General features: G+C 36.7%; 1 protein-coding gene across 2 annotated transcripts; it reads left to right on the plus strand.

Moving 5' to 3' along the window:
• Positions 1–786: 786 nt before the first annotated feature.
• LOC111005294 (cellulose synthase A catalytic subunit 2 [UDP-forming]) lies at positions 787–7541 on the plus strand. Of its 2 annotated transcripts, none has more exons than XM_022276744.2 (14): positions 787–1677; positions 2328–2523; positions 2610–2845; positions 2946–3045; positions 3135–3309; positions 3571–3837; positions 3990–4335; positions 4495–4632; positions 4796–4921; positions 5060–5272; positions 5362–5635; positions 5743–5936; positions 6040–6390; positions 6610–7541. In XM_022276744.2, the coding sequence occupies exons 1-14, from the start codon at positions 1597–1599 to the stop codon at positions 7189–7191; spliced, it is 3279 nt and encodes a 1092-aa protein (XP_022132436.1). In that variant the 5' UTR covers positions 787–1596; the 3' UTR covers positions 7192–7541. The 2 variants fall into 2 exon arrangements, with proteins under 2 accessions (XP_022132436.1, XP_087982870.1); XM_088126744.1 differs by lacking the exon at positions 787–1677 and adding an exon at positions 1966–2001.
• Positions 7542–11362: the final 3821 nt, after the last annotated feature.

Genomic DNA, 11362 nt, shown 5'->3' on the forward strand with positions numbered 1-11362 from the left:
AAATCTTCTTTTTAAGTTGGAGCAGAGCTAAGCTTTACTTTTAAGCACGTTTCCTGCTTACTCTATGTCTTTAACACGTCTAAGTTGAAGTCGAACACACGTGTCTTAGCAGGAACGAACCATGTATTTACACTTGATTTTACCTCTAACATCAGGTAATAATCTTCTAAAGATGAAAATTTGCTATAATTCTAATGAAACGCTACTTTTTAATAATCAAACTTCCAACAATGAGATTGAATAGAGTTGATAAATCAAAACCAAAACTTCGTGAAATTTTAAACGAAACGAGATAAATAAAAATCGCTTAAGAAACTTGTAAAAAAAAACACACACCTGAAACGATAGAACGCTATTTATGTCATTATTATTATTTTGGAAATTACCTTAACAAAGAAAAATTATATAAATAAGCGGGTGTCAGGTTTGACCCAAATCCGAGAATCGGATGAGAAACTGAACTGAAAACATGTAAAATGTAATGTAATAGAAAGAACCATATGGTCAAATAAAATTAAATAGTCAACTCAACTCCGTGGGCTCGGTAACGCTCCATTCGCTTTTAGCCCTAAATTTTCCAATCCGCTCGCGGTTCGTTTAGCCCTAAATTTTCTAATCCGAAGAACAAGAACAAAAAAAAGAACAAGAACAAGAATCCGGGAAAAACATGGAGAGAGAAAAAATTTACAACAAACAATTACACCCAAAAAGTTAAGAAACGCGTATGCCAGCAAGCACCACCACTTCTAAGTATTCTCTCTCACACAGCACAGAAGAAAAAGGACATAATCTACGCCGCGTGAGCAGATCCTACTTCCCCTCTCTCTCTAAAGCATTTTCATTTCTCCTAATCCATTGATTTGCATTTGGGTTTCTGATGATTCTTCTTCCTCGCACCCACCGGAACTTTGCGAGTGAGATAAAGCAACCCAGTTAAAGCCAAAATCAAAACAAACCCACAGCTCTCTTTCTTTCTCTGATCGACCCCTTTTGTTCCGTTCCCATTAGAACTCCCAGTTTTTGTTTGTGGGTTTCGTTTCTATACTTTTCTTCTCTCTTCCCCTTTCGCCACCAACTCCGGTGGTGGGCTCTGCCTTGCCCCTGCGCCACCACCACACTTCTGGGCCCACCTCCTCTCTCTCTTTTTCCATCTCTTATTATCTCCTTCTTCTCTTCTACGCCTTCTCATTTCCACACAAAAATACAATCTCTCTCTTTCTTCTTCGCTTCCTCTCCTCTCCTCTCTCCCCTTTTTCTTGTTTATCCCTTTGGCACTGGCGCGGATTGAGACAGCCCAGCCAGTTTTGCTAAGGGGGACTCACTTGCTCTGTGCCGGAATCCACATTCCAACCCGACCCATCCAAGGAAAAACATGGATTTCTAGTCGATTGCCGTATGGTGGGGGCTGAAAAATGAGTTTTTTGAGGCAAAGATGAGTTTTTTTTTTTTGAGTGATTTGTGAGAGGCGGACTCGTTCGCTGCGAGATCGGCTTCTAATTGGGATTTCCCTCTTTCGGTAATCTGGGTTTGTTTCAGTCGAGGAGCTGAAATTTGGCACTGCTTTTTTTTGTTTTTTTTTTTATTTTGTGGTAAGCGATGGACACCGCTGGTAGACTCATCGCCGGGTCTCACAATAGAAATGAGTTTGTTCTGATCAATGCAGATGAGACTGCACGGGTAAGATCAAGACTCCTCAACGCCCTCGTGTTGGGGCACATTGATTTATGTTATGAATTTTCCGACTTTGCTGCGAGTTTGATTTCCGTTTAACTTTGGGGTTTTCTCTGGAAATGGAACAATTTGGGGGTTACGATTCTTCGTCTTGCGAGGATTTCTTCTGTAGGTGTTTGCTTTGCTTTCTCCCGAAGGAAAGACGACTGCTTTCTATCATCTCATTTTCCTTTTTCCGTTATTTTTCCACTCATAGGAAAGCAACAGAAAAAGAAAGCAAAAGACCAAGTCTTTCCCGGATTTCTGTGCATGTCAAGTTGGAGAAACTTAGTTATGTTCTTAGTTCATCTTGAATTTTGATCATCCAATTTTTTTTTTCAAATGCTTTCTAGAAATCTGTGAGCTTTCTTGCTGCTTTGTGTTACAAAATTTCACCTTTTTAACATGTTTGGATAGTCTTTCAGATCTACTCTGATTATATCTACAGCAAAATCCGTCTCTCGGCTCAATTTGATTATACTATTTTAGTTTTATTGGTCCAGTTTAATAATTAGAAGTGATTTTACGGGAAGGTGATTAGTACTGGTCTCTTTTAGCCGCCACTGCTCAGTTTAAGTCCTTATTCTATTGTTTCCATTTTTGTTTGGTGTTTCCAGATCAAGTCTGTGAAGGAATTGAGTGGGCAAATATGTCAGATTTGCGGAGATGAGGTAGAGATAACTGTTGAAGGAGAGCTCTTTGTTGCCTGTAATGAGTGTGCTTTCCCAGTTTGTAGACCTTGCTACGAGTATGAGAGAAGAGAGGGAAATCAAGCTTGTCCACAGTGTAAAACCAGATACAAACGCATTAAGGGTGGGGATTTTATTAAAAAATAAAATCATTCTTCAATTGTCACGTCTTTTTTGGGTGCCATATGTAATCAGTGGTGCAAATTGCAGGTAGTCCTAGAGTTGAAGGTGATGAGGATGAAGATGATATTGATGATTTGGATAATGAGTTCGACTATGGAAACCTCGATTCTTTGGGCCCTCATTATGCTGCAGAGGCAGCATTTGCTTCACGCCTTAATGCTGGCCGTGGTTCCCACCCTAATGCATCTCAAATCCCTGGACAGTCAGAGCACGAACCTTCTCCTCTTGGTTCCGAGATTCCTCTCCTGACATATGGCGAGGAGGTAATTGGAATTCTTCGACGCTCTCTCTCGTTCTTGTAACATTAAATGTCGATCAATAATCATGATCAAGCCCACATAGTGATGCCTTTTCATTTGCTAGGATTATGAGATTTCTTCTGATCAACATGCTCTTGTACCCCATTTTATGGGTCATGGAAACAGAGTCCATCCAATGCCATTCCCTGATCCATCTATACCCTGTAAGTCATAAAGGCATTGAGATGCTTATTTCTATTATGTATGTGGTTATATAATCTTTATGGTTAACATTACAATTTCCATGGCATAGCTCAACCTAGACCAATGGTTCCCCAAAAAGACATTGCAGTGTACGGTTACGGGAGTGTGGCATGGAAGGACAGAATGGAAGATTGGAAGAAGAAGCAAAATGATAAACTTCAAGTGGTGAAGCATCAAGGGGCCGATGATGATGGAAATGATATTGACGATCCTGATTTGCCCATGTAAGCTGCCGTTTGAAGCGTTTTGTCATTTGTGCATGTTGTTTGCATGCATTTTTGTTACACTATCTATTTTCGAATTTTTATTGTCTGTTGTTCTAAACTCGTCACATAGCTTTCATGTATAGTTTGATGTGAACAATTTGACATGTAATACAAACTAAATCCATGTTTTCTTTCTCTCTTGTTGTACCTCTATTTCTTAGTTTCTTCTTTAATCCATGTAATAACCAACCAACCATCTATTTGTGTACCATTCAACAGGATGGATGAAGCTAGGCAGCCGCTATCAAGGAAATTGCCCATCGCCTCAAGCAGAATAAATCCATACAGATTAATCATCTTGCTTCGTCTTGTTATTCTTGGCTTATTCTTCCATTACAGAATTCTTCATCCAGTTAAAGATGCCTATGGTTTGTGGTTGACTTCAGTCATATGTGAAATATGGTTTGCTGTATCATGGATTCTGGATCAGTTCCCAAAATGGTATCCAATTGAAAGGGAGACTTATCTTGATAGGCTGTCACTGAGGTGATGCAGACTCAATCTTCTTAATGCCTCATTTGAACACATTTCAAATTTTTTTTTTTATCAAATGATTGATAACTCTTTTCTGGTAATTCGTAGATTTTTTCCCTTGCTTTGGGAAGCTTTGACTGATTATTTGGTTTTCATATTTTCAGGTATGAAAAAGAAGGGAAGCCTTCTGAATTAGCCAGCGTGGACATATTTGTCAGTACTGTCGATCCATTGAAAGAACCTCCATTGATCACTGCAAACACAGTACTTTCCATTCTTGCAGTTGACTATCCGGTAGATAAAGTTGCATGCTATGTATCAGATGATGGTGCAGCCATGTTAACATTTGAAGCACTCTCTGAGACATCTGAATTTGCTAGGAAATGGGTCCCTTTCTGTAAGAAATTCAATATTGAGCCCCGTGCCCCTGAATTTTATTTCTCTCAAAAGATTGATTATTTGAAGAACAAGGTCCACCCTGCATTTGTCAGGGAAAGGCGAGCAATGAAGGTATGTTACGAGTGCAGTCTCTTGTTTACATTTGATGCAAGTTATTGTAACCTCATTTACAACTCTGGTTAAATTTAGGATGCTGATCTTAATTCTTAAGTATCGTTACATTTCACTGTAAGAATGTTACTGACTTCCTGTTCATTTTGCTTGGAACAGAGAGAATATGAAGAATTTAAGGTTAGGATAAATGCTTTGGTCTCCATGGCTCAAAAGGTTCCTGAGGATGGCTGGACGATGCAAGATGGTACTCCATGGCCTGGGAACAATGTTCGAGACCACCCTGGCATGATTCAGGTAATTTTTGTGTCTTTGTTAACCTCGGCATTGTGTCAATAAGATTGGCTTCCTTGTCTCTTCATCATGTACATTCCTAAGCAAGCTTTTGCCTACATGTTGATCAATGAAGAAGCCTTTTTCTGATAGAACTCATTTTTGCATATACTTGTGTATATTATAGGTCTTCCTTGGCCAGAGTGGAGTTTGCGATGTTGAAGGAAATGAGCTACCGCGTTTGGTTTATGTTTCTCGTGAAAAGCGGCCAGGGTTTGAACATCACAAGAAGGCTGGGGCCATGAATGCACTGGTATGTTTAAGCTTAAATCTTCATCCCCTAAATTTTTAGCTGATTGGCAATCCTGGAAAACTCTTTATGATATTTGTGATGCATCTTGTTACATTTGCTGCACTTAAACCTTACCCTTTTTTGTCTTATTCTTTGAAGGTTCGGGTCTCGGCAATTCTGTCTAATGCTCCTTATCTTCTTAATGTTGACTGTGATCACTACATTAACAATAGTAAGGCGCTTAGAGAAGCTATGTGTTTCATGATGGACCCTACATCAGGGAAGAAAGTTTGTTATGTGCAGTTTCCTCAAAGATTTGATGGGATTGATCGTCACGATCGGTATTCCAATCGGAATGTCGTTTTCTTTGATGTATGTATATGCTTTCTTGGTTGGGCGGTGTACTTTGAATTTGTATATCGTATGCTATTCAAAAGGCTAATGTAAAAAACTTAATGCAGATTAACATGAAAGGATTAGATGGGCTACAAGGGCCAATATATGTTGGTACAGGATGTGTTTTCCGGAGGGTTGCCCTTTATGGATATGATGCTCCTACCAAGAAGAAACCCCCAAGCAAAACATGCAATTGCTTGCCAAAATGGTGTTGTCTTTGTTGTGGGTCTAGAAGGACCAAGAAGGGAAAGGCCAAGAATGAGAAGAAGAAGAAGACAAAGCACAGAGAAGCATCGAAGCAGATCCATGCACTTGAGAATATCGAGGAGGGAATTGAAGGTAATGTATCGATTCAGCAAGAAGTTGTGTTCCTATCATATTAAATTTTTGTAATTTCTGTAGAAATGAGAAATCCAACCTGACTTTCCATGTGTTGATTTTTGCAGAACTAAGCATAGAGAAGTTGAATGTGTCTCAAATAAAATTGGCAAAAAAATTCGGGCAATCTCCCGTGTTTGTGAGCTCGACCCTGTTGGAAAATGGAGGAGTTCCTCATGATGTGAGTGCTGCATCACTCCTAAGAGAAGCCATTCAAGTCATCAGTTGTGGTTATGAAGATAAAACAGAATGGGGGAAAGAGGTCAGTCATAAATGAAATTTTTTTTTTTGTAAAGCTCTATAAGTTGTTTGAATCTTGGATTCTTTTCAGTTTTGGTTTCTGAAATCTTTTGACATGACTTCAGGTGGGGTGGATTTACGGTTCGGTGACTGAAGATATCTTGACTGGATTTAAAATGCACTGTCACGGCTGGCGGTCTGTGTACTGTATTCCTAAGAGACCTGCATTTAAAGGATCGGCTCCTATCAACCTCTCAGATCGTTTACACCAAGTTTTGCGGTGGGCTTTAGGATCTGTTGAGATATTCTTGAGCAGACACTGTCCTATCTGGTACGGCTATGGAGGCGGGTTGAAATGGTTGGAGCGTTTTTCGTACATAAACTCCGTGGTCTATCCTTGGACCTCGATTCCATTGCTTGTTTACTGTAGTCTACCAGCTATCTGTCTCCTCACTGGAAAATTTATCGTTCCTGAGGTAATCCCTTTTCTTCTTCCTTCAATTAAAGGATCCGTATAATGGCTTCTGCTGTGGCTACTCATTTCAGCAGCTAGAACTGACAAGAATTTGTTTTCTTCATTTTGGGCCCTTTGCCTTAAATTTGAGTAAAAATTTGTTCCATTTACTGGTTGACTTAGCCTGGTTTATCTACCATTTCCCCCTTCTAATAGCCAACATATTTCTGAACATTTGCAGATTAGCAACTATGCTAGTCTTATTTTCATGGCACTCTTCATTTCGATTGCTGCGACCGGTATCCTTGAGATGCAGTGGGGTGGTGTTGGAATTGACGACTGGTGGAGAAACGAGCAGTTCTGGGTAATTGGAGGCGTTTCGTCGCATCTTTTTGCTCTCTTCCAAGGTCTACTCAAGGTTTTAGCTGGTGTTAGCACCAACTTCACAGTGACATCCAAAGCAGCCGACGATGGGGAATTTTCAGAACTCTATGTCTTCAAGTGGACATCATTGTTAATACCCCCCACAACCTTGTTGATCATAAACATTGTCGGTGTAATTGTCGGGATCTCGGACGCCATCAATAATGGGTACGACTCCTGGGGTCCTCTCTTCGGAAGGCTATTTTTTGCCCTTTGGGTGATTATCCACCTCTACCCCTTCTTGAAGGGATTGTTAGGGAAACAAGATCGGTTACCGACGATCATTGTTGTCTGGTCAATTCTTTTAGCCTCAATCTTAACATTACTGTGGGTAAGGATCAACCCGTTTGTATCGAAAGACGGTCCTGTTTTAGAAGTTTGCGGGTTGAATTGCGATTAGGAAACAAGCAGGTCGGGACGAGATGAGACGGGTTGGTTATGGTTTTTGCAGAAAAATTTGACTAATTTTTGTTGGAAGAAAGTTAATGCAGCAGTATGATGTAGATAGAGGGGTTGGAGGGTGAGGAATTGTTATTTGTTCTATAGATTTCTTTGATTCTTTTATTAAAATTACTCTGGTCTCTGGGTGCCTGCTTAATTAGCCTTTTACTAAATTGTTCCCTATTTTTGTCCCATGGAAAAACATGAACTTATATAATTTATTCCCTTGTCAAACTTTAGGGGATATGTAAAATTTGTCTCAAACTCTCATTTTTTCTGTGTTCTAATGTAAACCCTTGACATTCTTCATCTGTTCCTCCTTTTCAATGTTGAATTGAATGCCTTTTTAATGACTTTCCATTAGAATTTGAACCTTGAAAGTCATTGTTTTTCTCCTGAAAATTGTGGGTGCCAACTGTACCATATCGGTATTGTTATCGTTAATGCTGATTGGAGGGAGGGTATTTTTGTAAACTTTCCCGACACCGGTCGAAAGAATTCTGTGGTTTTTTTTGTTTTTTTATGGAGAATTTGCAGTGACAAGTTTTGATATGAGTGAATAAATTCTTAAAATTTGACTTTAGAAATGGAGGCATTCTAGTCTCTTAAGAATGTCAAATCAAACGAAAAAACAGCAAAAGAAAATAAGTTTAGAGGCTGGAGCAGGTCAAATTACACCAAGTTTGGGTTGGTTTTGGTTGAACTTGAGGTCCACTTTCTTTCTCCAAGTTAGACTTCTTTCTCTGTTTTTTTTTTCCTTTGCATTTTAAGTTTCAACAACCTCTGTCCAGTTGAATAATGTTCGTGTTGTTGGCGACTATTCACCAAAGATTTGAATCAGTATTTTCATGTCAAAGAGACGAGTTGAATTACGCTTGTGTTAGTCGCAATAGAGAATTTTTGGAAAAAGAAAATTACACTTCTGATCTATGAGTTTTCACTTTGATTTAGAAGTTGAGTTTTCAAAGATACTGAGAAATTGAAGAAGATGTAGGAATGAGTTCGAAACAAACAAAATAGAGGAGGAAAAAGGGGTTAGAAGAAGGGGTCAAAGAAACTAGACAAGGAGAAGAAGGGCTTAAATTAAATCTAATCAAAACAAATTATAAATAATTAAAAGTTTAATTCTTTTGCCATGCCATCATAATAACAAAGTATAAAAGTAATTGTTTAAATATATTTTCAGTTTTTGTTTATTTTAGTTCATCTACTTCAACATTCATTTTGATCATTATAGGCTCATTTTCGTTAGGGGAATGGGGATTCGAATTCACAACTTCTTGTTTAGAATATATATATATATATATATATATATATATATATATATATATATATATATATTTAGTATAACATGTTGAGGAGAGGATTCGAACTCAAGACCTCTTAGTTTGAGGTATATGTCAATTACTACTAAATTATGTTTGCTCCTAACACAAAAGTTAAAAGCATATGAATTGAAGGATAACAAAATTGAAATACCAAAATAATATTTAAACTAAAGTAAATTTTTGCCATCTCAGCACAATTAATATCGTAAAAGTAATCATGAAAATTTCAATTAATCTTCCGGTGTAATAAATCTAATAAAAGGCTAGCATAACAACTCCAACTTACAAGCAACTCATTTTTATATGTACGTCTAAAAAAAATTAAAAAAAAAAGAAAACTAATTTTTAGATGTAGATGTCAATATGTTTTTTTTTTTTGTCATTAGTTAGATGCACACTAAAGACAATAAAAAGAAAACAAAGAAAAAAAAACTACATTACTTATATTTTTTTATTAAAGATTTTAATGACGATGGCTAAATTCAAAGGACCTAAACAGAATTTTTAATCTCTAGGGACAGAATTTCCTTTAAAAAAGAAAACTTTAAGGTTGAAAGGTATGAATTAAAGTAACCAAGTTAAAGAAATTGAATAGTAATTTCCATTTGATGAATATTTTAAAAACAAATTGCAATCTAAAAACAAGAAAAGTAATTTTTTTTTTTTATTTGTTCAAAGCAATTAGTCTTTTACACGCTTAATCTCATTTTGCCAAAGCCCAACCCATAAGAAGGTCAAAAGTCAAAAGTCATCATCCATCTATTTTTCCCGATTAAGCCTTCTTGGAAAAATAGCACACACGAGTTTGACGATTTCCACTCCCTACCCCTATCCAATCAGATTCGTCCGATTTCAAACTTGATCCATCGGACGGCTTAAACCTTCTCCAATTTCCTCGTATAGTTGTTGCTTGTTGGTGGGGTATGATCCTACAATGAGACTGGATGCAGGGGATCCTGTCTCGTGTGAAGAGAGATGCCTTCTTCATTTTTTATTTTAATAATTGTGTGTTTTGTTTTCCTAATACAGAAAAATAAATTTTAATGAGTTTAATTAAGTGAAAATTGATAGAATATGATTTAATTTTATATTCATCTTTTATATATTAGATAGATTCTCATTAATGAAATGATGAATCTAAGGTTGATTATTATCACAGCATTTATAAATGATTTTGTTTGAAAAACTAAAAGACTTCCTAATTTTTAACGACTAAATATATATTACCACATTATTTAAAAATATAAATAATTTGAATATATATTCATTCCATCAAAATTATGATGACTTTATCGAAAAATTAGACTATTTCAAGCTTTTTTAGTCTTAAAAGGGGAAAAATAGTCTTTCAATTTAGTAAATAAATGATGAAAAATAGTACGTAAATAAAGGATAAATTGAGAATATAAATTTATATTTATAATATCATATGTTTTTTTAAGAAAAACTAACATAGACATTTTAAATAAGTGTCTACTAATAAAATGAGATGTTTAAAGTTATTTGAAAACTATACTAAACTAACTATTAAAATTTTTTATAAGATAAGTATTTCGTTTGTAATTACATTTTCGAATCTAAACATAATCCTAAACATATATTCTTAATAAAAAAAAGTCAAAGGTTTGACATAAAACTAGAATGTGAGACTTACTAACTATTTATTAAAATACTTGTTATCCAAGTAACGGCAAAAGATTAAAAAAAAAACCAAAACCAAAATGTGATCAACCACATTGATTATCTTAAGCAAAATTTAATCCATTCTCAAATTTTAATATTGAAAAGAAATCCGACCTAAGAATCAAAAAAATGATATTTGTTCAAAAAAAAAAAAATTAGATACGTTGGATCTTGTAAAGACATAGGTCAACAAAGTCGAGGGACGTTTTAATTTAATCGTAAAAATCCAACGGTGGAGGAACCCACAGCATGATAGTTTAAAATAGAATCGGATGTAGAGAATAAATCCGTGCGGCCTATATCAGAAAATAAAAACAAATAATAATATATCATCATCGTCATCATCTTCCACCCAGCTTCTTCGAACCAACGTTGCATTTCTCTCTCCTCTGTAAACTGCTTTCTCTCTCTAGAAATCTGGAACTGCAACACGTACCCTCATAAAACGCGCTCTTTCAATTTGCCAAATACCCATAAAACCCAAAACAGATCACACACCGAAACCCAAGAGAAAACTCAGAAATTTTATCTCTCTCTCTCTCTCTCTCTCTCTCTCTCTCTCTCTCTCTCTCTCTCTCTAAAGTGAGATTTAAAAAAAAAAAGAAAAAAATGGAAGAAGAATCGTCGTGTTCGCGAAATATGGAGGAGGTATTGGGTGCGGCGCAGCAGTTGATGCAGCTGAGCAACGAGGACGACAGTAGTAGCAATGTCGTCACAGCGGAGAAGAAGAAGAATAATAAGAAGCGCGGCGGCGGCGACGGCGGCGAGGAGGAGGTTGATCAGAAGAGATGCCAAATCGAAGCCTCAATTTGGTCTAAAATTGAAGAGATTTTCGGGAAAGAAGAAGAAGAATTAGAAGAAGACCGTAATTCGATTTGTCGGCCCAAGAAGAGACGATCGCGATTTCGATCCATTCAAAGTATTTACATGACCACCAAGCCCATCATTAATGCAAGATTCTCCGGCAACAGAATCATCCCCACTTTAACGCCCTCATAATTCTAAAATAAATATTGTAGCTTCGAATTTTCACTCTCGTTTTTTTCTTAGAATAGTTTATTGGAAAGGAAAAAAAAAAGAGTGTTCTTGGCTGAGTTTGTGTATTTGCTTCCTGCTGCT

This window comes from Momordica charantia (assembly GCF_013281855.1).
Source record: "Momordica charantia cultivar OHB3-1 chromosome 1 unlocalized genomic scaffold, Mcharantia_2.0 BLBB01000001.1, whole genome shotgun sequence".
In the NCBI taxonomy this organism is placed as follows: domain Eukaryota; kingdom Viridiplantae; phylum Streptophyta; class Magnoliopsida; order Cucurbitales; family Cucurbitaceae; genus Momordica; species Momordica charantia.